The sequence below is a fragment of the Mandrillus leucophaeus genome, unplaced genomic scaffold, assembly GCF_000951045.1.
Source record: "Mandrillus leucophaeus isolate KB7577 unplaced genomic scaffold, Mleu.le_1.0 Scaffold538, whole genome shotgun sequence".
In the NCBI taxonomy this organism is placed as follows: Eukaryota; Metazoa; Chordata; class Mammalia; order Primates; family Cercopithecidae; genus Mandrillus; species Mandrillus leucophaeus.
This window is the reverse complement of record NW_012105786.1, coordinates 372543-383744: the sequence shown is the minus strand read 5'-3', so window position 1 is coordinate 383744 and position 11202 is coordinate 372543. Positions and strand designations below refer to the sequence as shown.

At 40.1% G+C, this 11202-nt stretch overlaps 3 protein-coding genes across 5 annotated transcripts in view; 2 read left to right on the top strand and 1 right to left on the bottom strand.

Moving 5' to 3' along the window:
* Window positions 1-1350, bottom strand: part of DHX57 (DEAH (Asp-Glu-Ala-Asp/His) box polypeptide 57) — a 75336-nt gene extending 73986 nt beyond the window's left edge. The window contains exon 1 of the mRNA XM_011997328.1: window positions 1214-1350. The gene's annotated coding sequence lies outside the window, so the exon portion shown is untranslated. The remainder of the gene's footprint in view (window positions 1-1213) is intronic.
* Window positions 1351-1405: 55 nt separating this feature from the next.
* Window positions 1406-6801, top strand: MORN2 (MORN repeat containing 2). Of its 3 annotated transcripts, none has more exons than XM_011997327.1 (5): window positions 1406-1537; window positions 4258-4308; window positions 4691-4797; window positions 5529-5665; window positions 6486-6801. In XM_011997327.1, the coding sequence occupies exons 4-5, from the start codon at window positions 5529-5531 to the stop codon at window positions 6586-6588; spliced, it is 240 nt and encodes a 79-aa protein (XP_011852717.1). In that variant the 5' UTR covers window positions 1406-1537; window positions 4258-4308; window positions 4691-4797; the 3' UTR covers window positions 6589-6801. The 3 variants fall into 3 exon arrangements, with proteins under 3 accessions (XP_011852717.1, XP_011852716.1, XP_011852715.1); XM_011997326.1 differs by having other exon boundaries at window positions 1446-1537; window positions 4673-4797; XM_011997325.1 differs by having other exon boundaries at window positions 1496-1623; window positions 6486-6745.
* ARHGEF33 (Rho guanine nucleotide exchange factor (GEF) 33) overlaps window positions 4776-11202 on the top strand; it is a 102973-nt gene continuing 96546 nt past the window's right edge. Inside the window, exons 1-2 of the mRNA XM_011997356.1 lie at window positions 4776-4797; window positions 5529-5665. The gene's annotated coding sequence lies outside the window, so the exon portion shown is untranslated. The remainder of the gene's footprint in view (window positions 4798-5528; window positions 5666-11202) is intronic.

Genomic DNA, 11202 nt, shown 5'->3' with positions numbered 1-11202 from the left:
TTTTTTTTAGTAGGGATGAGGTTTCGCTTTGTTGCCCAAGCTGGTCTCGTACTCCTGAGCTCAAGCAATCCTCTCACCTTGGCCTCCCAAGGTGCTGGGATTACCGGCATGAGCCACTGTGCCTAGTTGAAATACTGTATTTTCAATCTGTGTTGGGTTGGAAAAAAATCCACCCATAAGTGGGCCCGTGTAGTTCAAAACCATGTTGTTCAAATGTCAACTTTACTCACAAAAATGTAGAGTCATTAAAATTTTAACAGGCAAGAAAAATAACAGGTCAAACTGAATTCTGTAAGGTTGTGCATCAGTAATTACCTATGATTTCTAAAATTTACGGAAAGGAAATAAATCAAACAGACAGATTAGAACTTCCTCTCAAAAACCATGCAGCCCAGGTAAATTTGTGTACTGAGAAACATTAGGAAAAAGCAAGAGGATACTTACTCTGATTCAAAACAAGTTGTCTCACATCAATCCAGAAAATGTTACTTTTACAAGTAGATCTGAGATATGCGCTCAAAATTTTAAACGAAGATTTGCTGACTGTAATGGTATCCAATACCACTCTCCCAGAGTTTTCCAGGCAATAGGAATTAGGTTGTATAATCCACGTGGTTAGATTCCACTATTTATTCCATCTAGCCCGGGAAGATTCCAACTATCTTTCTTCACCATGGATACAGGGACCTAAGTTTGGCTGTAAGAGTATTCTTTGTTTGACAGCCAAGGCACTGAAAAGTGACTACACACTACCCTCCTCCCAGGCAGATCTCTGACTGATCACAATATAACCAGCTCCATCCAGATATCCAGATCTCGCATCCTTTTTCGAACTCACATCGTCCCCACCCTTCTCCCCAAAAAAGCCACACAGACAGAGACAGGGAACGGAGCCTGACCCCTTCAATCAATCCCTTAGCCTGCTCCAAACCTGAATTTCACGCCTCGTCTCCTAGCCCCACCGCCCCCGCACTGCAGTTTGAGCGTGCACAACCTCAGCGGCAGAGCTCCGCCTTGGTCCGGTCCCGGGGCCTGGGATCCTGCTGGTCCAGATTCACCGGCCCCAGGCAGACAGGATGAAACACTGGGCCGCGATGCTCCTCAGATCCCGACCACTCCTGGAGCAGGAGGCGGCAGACACACTGACAAACAGGGCGACGCGCAGACCGTACGCACAACGCGCATCACTTGTCCGCAGAAGTGGAAGACGTACCTGGCTCGCAGAGTTGGGTCCCGAGCCAGCTGTCGGGAGGTGCTGCCCAAGGGTCAGAGGTCCCCACAGGGCTTGGCCACCCTCCCGGTTCTCACTTGGAGCAGCCCTGCGGTGGCCCAGCTGCAGCGGCACAGCCCTGGCGCCTTCTGATTGGCTCAGCTTCAGCCCCTCGCGTATTCGCTTCCGGGTGAGAGGTGCCCGGTCGCCCCAGCAACCAAGTCGCACCTGGAGCTGTCCTAGCGCCTAGTTCTCTCCCGGCTGCAGAGCTGGCCGCCCAGGGGGAGTCGCAGAGTTTGGAAGATCTCTCTAACACCTCTCGGCCAAGTGAGTGCCCATCCTCCCAACGACCCGGGCAGTGAAGGGCTCCTTTAAGTCGAACTAGCGTGGAGTCAGAACTTGCTTGGCCTCCGGTAACTCCTGTAGGGGTGTGACATATTTCCTAACCGTCTAGCCGAGGGGCACGGGGGAACCCTTGGTCTGAGAATCTAGCTCTGATCTGTCGCTGTTGAGACACCCGAGGCGCGTGCCAACCTCCCTGGGCCTCAGTTTCCGCTATGGTGCCGGGCGGTCTCTGTGAGGTTCCCTCTAGCTCTGACATTCCCAAGTTTCGAATGTAGAACATTTTAGCGGCAATTGAAAACAGTCCAGTTTCTGATATGATTACATTTAATGCTCTGCTTCATAGGCATTTAACGATTGCTTCCGAAGTGCCCTTCATTCACTAGACGTTCTGTTACTATTAGTACTAAACACGGAGTCGGACAGTAGGGTGAGAAGAGATTTGACTAATCCGCCATTCGTGGGCTGGAGGAACTGGGTGGGATAGGGGATCCCGGTACAAAGCCATGGTTTTACTAGAACCCTAAGTACGACAGTAGGAATAGGCCCAGAGTGCTGTGAGGGCTCCTGAAGGAGTCTGAGGTTGAAGAAAGGCTTTGTGGGAGAGCCCATACCTGACCTGGGGCTACAAGAAAACAATAGCTAGTATTTAGAGTTTAGACACTGGGTTAAGTGCCATTTTTTTTTTTTTTTTTTTTTTTTTTTTTTTTTTTTTTTTTAGAATCCACTGTTGCTAATGTCAGTCCTTTGTAGTTTATTGTAGGTAATGTGGTTTTGTTTGCTTGTTTTTAACTAGCCTAACTGGCCTTTGGTCTTTATGTCATGAAATTTTACTGTAACCTGTCTAGGTGTGGGATTTTGCTTAGTTCCCATTTGTAGTCCAAACAGTCATTTTCTTCAGTTCTGAGAAATTTTTGGGTATTTATTCAAATATCTCTTATTCTTTCCCTCTGGAATTCTTATTAGACTGACAGTAGCATTTTGGATCCACTTTCCATTATTTTAAAATTCCTTGTGCTACTTGCTTTTTTTAATTAAAAAAAATATTTTTCCAGCCATCTCACTCGCACTTTGTGCTACTTTCTAAGCACATTTTTCAACCTAATGTTCCAGTTCACTAATTTGTTTTCAACTGTATCTATTCTGCTATTCATCCCTTCTAAGAAGTTTTATTTCACCAATTATATTATTCATTTCCTGGATTGCTAATTGTTCTTTGTTTTTTATAATCACCTGTTCCTATCTCAAAGATACTAATACTCTCCCTTTCTCTCTGAGGATATTACAGTTTAAGTCCTCTACCTATTGTGTTAATTCTGTTTCCTCAGAGGGGATGAACCTCTAGCCTTTCTCAACTGGCACCTAAATTAATTTTTAAATTCCCTTGCCCCACCCATAAAAACTCTGATTCAGTAGATGTGGGGTAGAGAGAAGAAACTTAGAAGCATCTCAGGTGATTCTGAAGGATGAGCCACAGAGGATATGCCTGCATACCTTCTCTACATAAGCTTTCTTCAGTATCGGAAAATACAGTTTCTAATGTTTTAGTCCACTAAGTGTCCAGGGATCTGAGGCCCAGAATCCCCCTCAGTCTTGTGGTCCTCTTTCTTCCTTTTTCACTTGGTCTCCATACCATTCTCATTCTGTGTGGACCTACCAGCCCTTCCCCACTTGCTATCTTTATTTTCCATTTCTTCCTACTGCCAATTTAAAGATTCCTCACTCCGCCTTACCTCTGTGGGACAATCAGTAAACCATATGGGCTACCAAAGAGAAATAAAAACATATCCACACAAAAATTTGTACACCAATTTTTTTTTTTTACTCCTAGGAAGCTGTATGTTTTAAAAATTTACATCAGTGTTTATAGCAGTATTATTCATAATGGCCCCAAACTGGAAACAACCTAAATGTCCATGAACTGATGAATGAATAAACAAAATATGCTATTTCTGTACAACATATTTATACAATATACTTGGCTATAAAAAGGAATGAAGTACTGATACACGATACAACATGGATGAACCTTGGAAACATTAAGTGAAAAGAGCCAGACATAAAGGACCGCATATTGTATGATTTCATTTATAGGAAATATCCAGAATAGGCAAATCCTTGAGGCAGAAAGTAGATTAGTGGTTGCCAGGGGTTTGGGGTTGTGGGGTGAGGGGTGTTTGAGGGGAATTGTAATGGGTAACTGCTCATGGGTACAGAGTTTCTTTCTGGGATAATGAAAATATTCTAAAATTAGATTGTGATGATAGTTGCACAACTCTGAATCTACTAAAAAACGTGAAATTGTATCTTTTAAAGGTAGATTTTGTGGTGTGTGAATTATATATTAATAAAGCTATCATAATAAATAAATTTTAAAGGAGATCATGTAGGCAAAATTGTTTATTTCCCCAGGACCCTACATTAGACAATGGAAATGCCAAGTAATCATGATATGCTGTGATCTTGAGAAGTAAGTCCATTTGGATAGTGTTGAAAGCACATTGGTTATAGGTCTTATGACATAAGAATATTTACGTTTGGCTGGATGTGGTAGCTCACATCTGCAACCCCAGCACTTTGGGAGGCTGAGGCGGGAGGATGCCTTGAGCCCAGGAGTTTGAGACTGGCCTTGGCAACATAGTGAAACCTTGCCTCTATCAAAAAAAAGTAAACTTATGCCATTTTTCTTAAATCTTTTAAAACAGCTTCAGAAGTGTATAAGATCACCTTTATCTTTCCAAATGGAGACAAGTATGGTAAGCATACACTGCAATTACTTTTTCTGTACAGAAAATTAAATAGCTTAAGAATAAAAAAAGAGACTTAAATTTTGTAAAACTATTAGGATCTTAACTTTATTAACTAAGATAACAGAAATCCTAATAGATAAAGAGATGTTAAAATCAAAACTCCACTGTTAACTCTAGACGATATGCCTTGGAAACCTATGGGATCTGTCAATCTTCCTGGCCTTTGAGTCTCAATTGTTACAAGATGTTGTACGTCCACGGATTTACTCATCTCGGGTCTCACTGGTTTCAGTGCTAGGGAGCCAAAGAAACCCATGAGGTGTAGTTGCGATTAGGCCCAGATATAACTTTTCTCATTTATAATCTTCAGTATTTCTCCTTTGTTTAGATGGCGACTGTACAAGAACATCTTCTGGAATCTATGAGAGAAATGGAATAGGTATTCATACCACTCCTAATGGGATTGTCTACACAGGAAGCTGGAAAGATGACAAGGTATTGTTGTTTTTAATACTGGCAGTGGATAAATAACCCTGTGGGTTTAATGATTCCAGGCATTTCACCATTAATTAAAAACTCCTATAATGAGTAGACTATATAATAAAAATAACGAATGATCATATTAACACATATTAACTTATGAGTAATATTAAACTCACTGCAGAGAGCTAATCATTGTTATTATCTTTCTCATCTCCTATTCATTGAGTAAAGCTGAATCTGTTACATAATTTTCTCATTTAATCCTCGTAACACCCTCATGAGCTGGGTACCATTAATACTCTATTTTACAAATGAGGAAAATCAGGCTCAGGTTTCTTGCCCACCTAGTAAATGATAAAACAGGAAAGTATACCTTGGTCTGCTTGAATCCAAATTTGAATTATTAACAACTATTTTGTACTGGTTTCTTGAACTAACTAAACTGGTTGCCCTTTAAGATTTCTGATACATTCAGGGTATCTTGAGGACCCCTATTATCTTCATCATGGACCCCTTGATGTTCAAATGCCCCAGATCCAGAACATTTGATTTAGTGGGCTTCACAGATAGACACAGATGAATGAAAATGATAAAAATGTTATCTTTATACTATGGAAATAAAGGACAATACAACGTTGATTAAGTAATAATTAGCAGATGATAGACTTATATTTGTACATTTTTGAAAGGTTCTTAGGAAACTGAAGATTAGTTTCTAAGGTAATTTCCTTTGTTACAAACAGATGAATGGTTTTGGAAGACTTGAGCATTTTTCAGGAGCAGTATATGAAGGACAATTTAAGGATAATATGTTTCATGGACTGGGGACTTACACATTCCCAACTGGGGCAAAGTATATTGGAAATTTCAATGAAAATAGGTAAGCTTAAAATAAAGAAAAAATCACTGCAGTTCTGAAAGATTATTTTCTGGTACATTTGCTTAAATACTTATTTATTTATTGAGACAGAGTCTTACTCTGTCATCCAGGCTGGAGTGCAGTGGAGTGATCTCAGCTCACTGCAACCTCTGCCTCCTGGGTTCAAGCGATTCTCCTGCCTCAGCCACCCAAGTAGCTGGATCCACAGGTGCACACCACCATACCCAGTTAATTTTTGTATTTTCAGTAGGAACGGGGTTTCACCATGTTGGCCAGGCTGGTCTAGAACTCCTGACCTCAAGTGATCTGCGTGCCTCGGCCTGCCAAAGTGCTGAGTATACAGGTGTGAATCACTGTGCCCAGCTGCTTAAATACTATATTTAGTTAATTCTAAATATTCTTTTATAATATAGTTTCTAAAAATTGTTGGAGGCCCGGTACAGTGGCATAGCACCTCAAACATCATTGATGGTCAAGAAATATTTGTTGAATAAATGAAGTAATTAAGCCAGAGAGCCAATGTAAACTCTTCATTTTTTTAACTCATTGTTTTGGTTTTGTATGAACTTAGATTATGTGATCCTAAAATCTTGGACGCCAAATAATTGATTGTGTGTGTTTGGAATAGTACTTGTTTTTTCTTTTTCTTTTTTCTTTTTTTTTTGTAGTATGTGAAGGCAGGATGCTGGGTTTAAAAGCAAAGTTTGAAAGTGAAAGATATAATGCTTCAGACATAGTGTATATTATGCTAGACAATCTTATATCTGGACTGTAAATTATTTGTCTTTGTTAATGAAAAACTTATTTTCTACTATTGCAGGGTAGAAGGTGAAGGGGAATATACTGATATCCGAGGACTAGAATGGAGTGGTAACTTTCATTTTACAGCTGCTCCAGACCTGAAATTAAAACTTCACATGTAGATGTGCTTCACATTGTAGATTTAATGTTAAATTAAAGTTTAAATGTAGTAATTGAAGCTTTTAGTTGCAAGGAAAGCAACTTAATCTGTTATTTGAAATGACTTCATACACTACCCCTATAAGTTTGCCCAATAAAACCATCACTTCCTTACGTCTTTTTGAACTTTATTTTCATTGTCTTACAATTAGTTTAAAATAAATTACATGATTCAATTCAGTCTGCTTATTATAATAACTACGGCAGAATCATCCAAATCTTGGCAAAGTTGATTTCCAATCCTCTGTTTGAGTTTTGTCGTCTTTTTTTTTTTTTTTAGTTTGTGCTTGTGTGTCCTGGTCGACATTCACCCTATTTGAAAAAAAAATTTTTTAAGGTTATAATACATTTGATTTATTTATTTATTATTTTCTAACTTCTATTTTAGGTTCAGGCATACATGTGCAGGTTCGTTATACAGGTAAACTCATGTCACAGGGGTTTGTTGTACAGATTATTTTGTCCCCCAGATACTAAGCATAGTATCCAATAGTTCTTTTTTCTGATCCTCTCCCTCCTCCAAACCTCCACCCTCAGGTAGCCCCAGTGTTTGGAATTTTCTGTTCCTGTGTTAGTTTGCTAAGGATAATGAACACAATTTTAAGTGTACAATACATTATTGTTGACTACAGGTACAATGTTGTACAGCAGATCTCTAGAGCTTATTCCTCTTGCTTGACTGAAACTTCATGGCCTTTTATTAGTTACCTCTTGTTTTCCTATTACCCCAGCCCCTGGTAAGCGTTATTCTACTCTTTGATACTACGAATTTGACTATTTTATTTTTCTTATTTTTTATTTTTTTGAGATGGAGTTTCACTCTTGTTGCCCAGACTGAAGTGCAACAGCACGATCTTGGCTCATTGCAACCTCCGCCTCCCAGGTTCAAGCTATTCTCCTGCCTCAGCCTCCCGAGTAGTTGGGATTATAGGCATGTGCCACCATGCCCAGCTAATTTTTGTATTTTTTGTGGAGATGGGGTTTCACCTTGTTGGCCAGGCTGGTCTCGAACTCCTGATCCACCGGCCTCGGCCTCCCAAAGTGCTGGGATTACAGGCGTGAGCCACCCAACATGGCCAAATTTGACTATTTTAAATACCGCATACTTAAAAGTGGAGTCATACAGTACTGGTCTTTCTGTGACTGGCTTATTTCACTTAGAATAATGTCCTCAGGGTTCATCCATGTTGTCACAAATCAGGGGTTTCTCTTTTAAGGCTGAATGGTATTCTATTGTATGTATATACCACATTTTCTTTATTCATTGTGGTGGACGTTTTGTTTCCACATCTTGGCTATTGTGAATAGTGCTGCAGTGAATTTAGGGTACTAATATTTATTTGAGATCTTGATAGCAATTCTTTTTTCTTTTTTTTTTTTTTGAGACAGAGGAGTCTCACTGTTGCCCAGGCTGGAGTGCTATTGCGTGATCTCAGCTGACTGCAACCTCTGCTTCCTGGGTTCAAGTGATTCCTGTGCCTTGGCCGCCCAAGTAGCTGGGATTACAGGTGTGCTCCACCACCCCTGGCTAATTGTTTGGTATTTTCAGTAGAGATGGAGTTTCACCATGTTGGCCAGGCTGGTCTTGAACCCCTGGCCTGCCTGGCCTCCCAAAGTGCTGGGATTACAGACATGAGCCACTGTACCTGGCTTCAATTCTTTTGGATAAACACCCAGAAGTAGGATTGCTGACTCATACAATAGTTTTTTTTTGTTGTTATTTGTTTATTTATTATTATTTTACCGTGGACCACTTCACAAATTTGCATGTCATCTTTGCACAGGGGCCATGTTAATCTTCTCTGTATCATTCCAATTTTAGTATATGTTCTGCCAAAGCAAGCACAGTAGTTATATTTTTAATCTCTTGAGGAACCTCCATAGCATTTACCATAGCAGCTGCACCATTTTACATTCCCAGCAACAGTGGGCAAGTGTATGGTAATCCAGTTCTTCCCACTTTCTTTCTTTGCCCTCACTAAAAATCACAGAGTACTTTGACTACTCTGTGACCCGGCTGGCTACAGGTTTTTCTCAGCAGGCTTGAACGCAAACTGGGCCTTGAACATTCCCAGGCACTGAGAAAGGTATTTGGGTTGTTGCTCAAAACACTGAAACTGGCCCCTAGCCTTGAGCCAAATTTCTCAAACTGTCATAGAAACTCCAGACTCTGATCTCCTTGCTGCAGACATACCTGGGTATAACATTCCTTTTCTGTCTCAGCGATTGCTGCAGCACTCTGAACGGAAGTTTCCCTAATACATTCTTTGGACTGGTCACCCTAGAGCTTAGAGTTTTTTTCTTTGGTATTCCAGCCAGCCCTATCTCAGGACAATTGGAGACTCCCTTGTGGGAAATCCCCCTGCCACTGCTTTTGGGGTAATTCCAGCCAAGGATTTGAGGGTTTAGAGAGACAAAACAGCAAGGGTTCAATTTATCCACTTCCTTAGCATTTGTTTTTTGTTTTTGGTGATAGCCATGCTGTCTGGTATAAGGTGATATCTCATTGTGGTTTTGATTTCTATTTCTCTGATGATTAGTGACATTGAGCATTTTTCCAAATACCTATTGACCATTTATATGTCTTCTTTGGAAAAATGTCTATTCAGTTCCTAACCCATTTTTAAATCAGGTTATTAATTTTTTCTTACCATTGAGTTGTAAGAATTCCTTATATATTTTACAGATTAAATCCTGATCTGATATATGATTTGCAGATATTTTCACCCATTCTGTAGGTTGTTACCTTTTCACTCTGTTGATTGTTTCCTTTGCTGTGCAGAAGATTTTGGTTTGATGTAGTCCCACTTGTTTACTTTTTGTTTTGTTGCCTGTGCTTTTGGTGTCATTATCCATGAAATCATTGCGAAGACCCATGTCATGAAGAGTTTCCCCTGTTTCCAACAACATTTGGAAAGGGTCATATACCATGACCAAGTGAGATTTATCCCTGGGATGCAAGGATAGTTCAACATACGAAAATCAACTAATGTGATATTCCACATTAACAGAATAAAGGATTAAAATCACATAATCAGCTCAACAGATGCAGAAAAAGCATTTGACAAAATTGAGCACCTGTTCATTATTTTAAAAAAACCTCTTAAGAAATTAGGAATAGAAGGAAATTACCTAAGCATAACAGAAGTCATATATAAAAAGCCCGCAGCTAATATCATACTCAACAGTGAAAAATTGAAAAGCTTTTACTCTAAGATTGGGAACAAGGCAAGGATGCTAACTCTTGTTACTTCTATCTTTTAAAAAGTATACATTAAAGGAGACTATCAAGAAAATGAAAATACCATCCTCACAATGGGATAAAATACTTGCAAATCATATCTGATTGTCAGAAATTTGCTTAATATAGCCACTGCCTCAGCATCCATTTTTAGGCCTGACATAAGTTGTCTGACGTCCAGTCATATCCCATTACTGTTGGCCTAGTTAAAACTTTCCTTCCCCTTGTAGTTGTTTGCAATACAGCCCACTTGTTCCTTACCCTGCTGACCCAAACCCAACACATCTCACAGGTGCTGACCATGAAAAAACCTAAAGGTCAACATAAGTCATGCAAAAATAAGTTCCCTCTTTCCACGTGTTTTCTTTAAACTAGCCAATCCACAACCCCAGAGGGAAAGCCTAAGGGATAACATCCATGGACCTTAATAAAGGCGTAGTCCTGTGGTCCTCTCTCTCACCCCCACCCCACTGGTTGAGCTCACTGCTACCTCCAGATTTCCAGAAACCATAGCAATAAAAATTATGACACTGATAAAAAGTCTAATTTCCAAAATTTATAAAGAACTTTTACAACCCAACAATAAAAAAAAATTTTTTTTAAACCCAATTTTTTTTTTTTTTTTTGAGACAGAGTCTCGCTCTGTCACCCAGGCTGGAGTGAAAAAAAACCCAATTTTTAAAATGGGCAAAGAAGCGGGGGGCAGTGGCTCACAGCTGTAATCCCAGCACTTAGAGAGGCTGAGGCAGGTGGATCACCTGAGATCAGGAATTCAAGACCAGCCTGGCCAACATGGTGAAACCCCATCTCTACTAAAAATACAAAAAATAGCTGGGCGTGAAGGCGGGCACCTGTAATCCCAGCTGCTTGGGAGGCTGAGGCAGGAGAATCGCTTAAACATGGGAAGCAGAGGTTGCAGTGAGCTGAGATCACACCATTGCACTCCAGCCTGGGTGACAGAGCGAGACGCCCATCTCAAAAAAAAAAAAGGGCAAAGAATTTGAATAGATGTTTCTCTGAAGAAGATATACAAATGGCCAATAAGTAAACAAAAAAATGGTTAATATACTTACTCTTAAGGGAAATGCACTTTAAACCCACAAACCCACCATGAGATACCACTTCACATCAACTGGGATAGCTATTTTTATTTTATTATTTTATTTTATTTTAAGTTCTGGGGTACATGTACAGGATGTGTAGGTTTATTACATAGCTAAATGTGTGCCATGGTGGTTTGCTGCACTTATCAACCCATCACCTAGGTATTAAGCCCAGCAAGCATTAGCTATTTTTCCTGATACTCTCCCTTCCCCTGCTCCCGCAACAGGCCCCA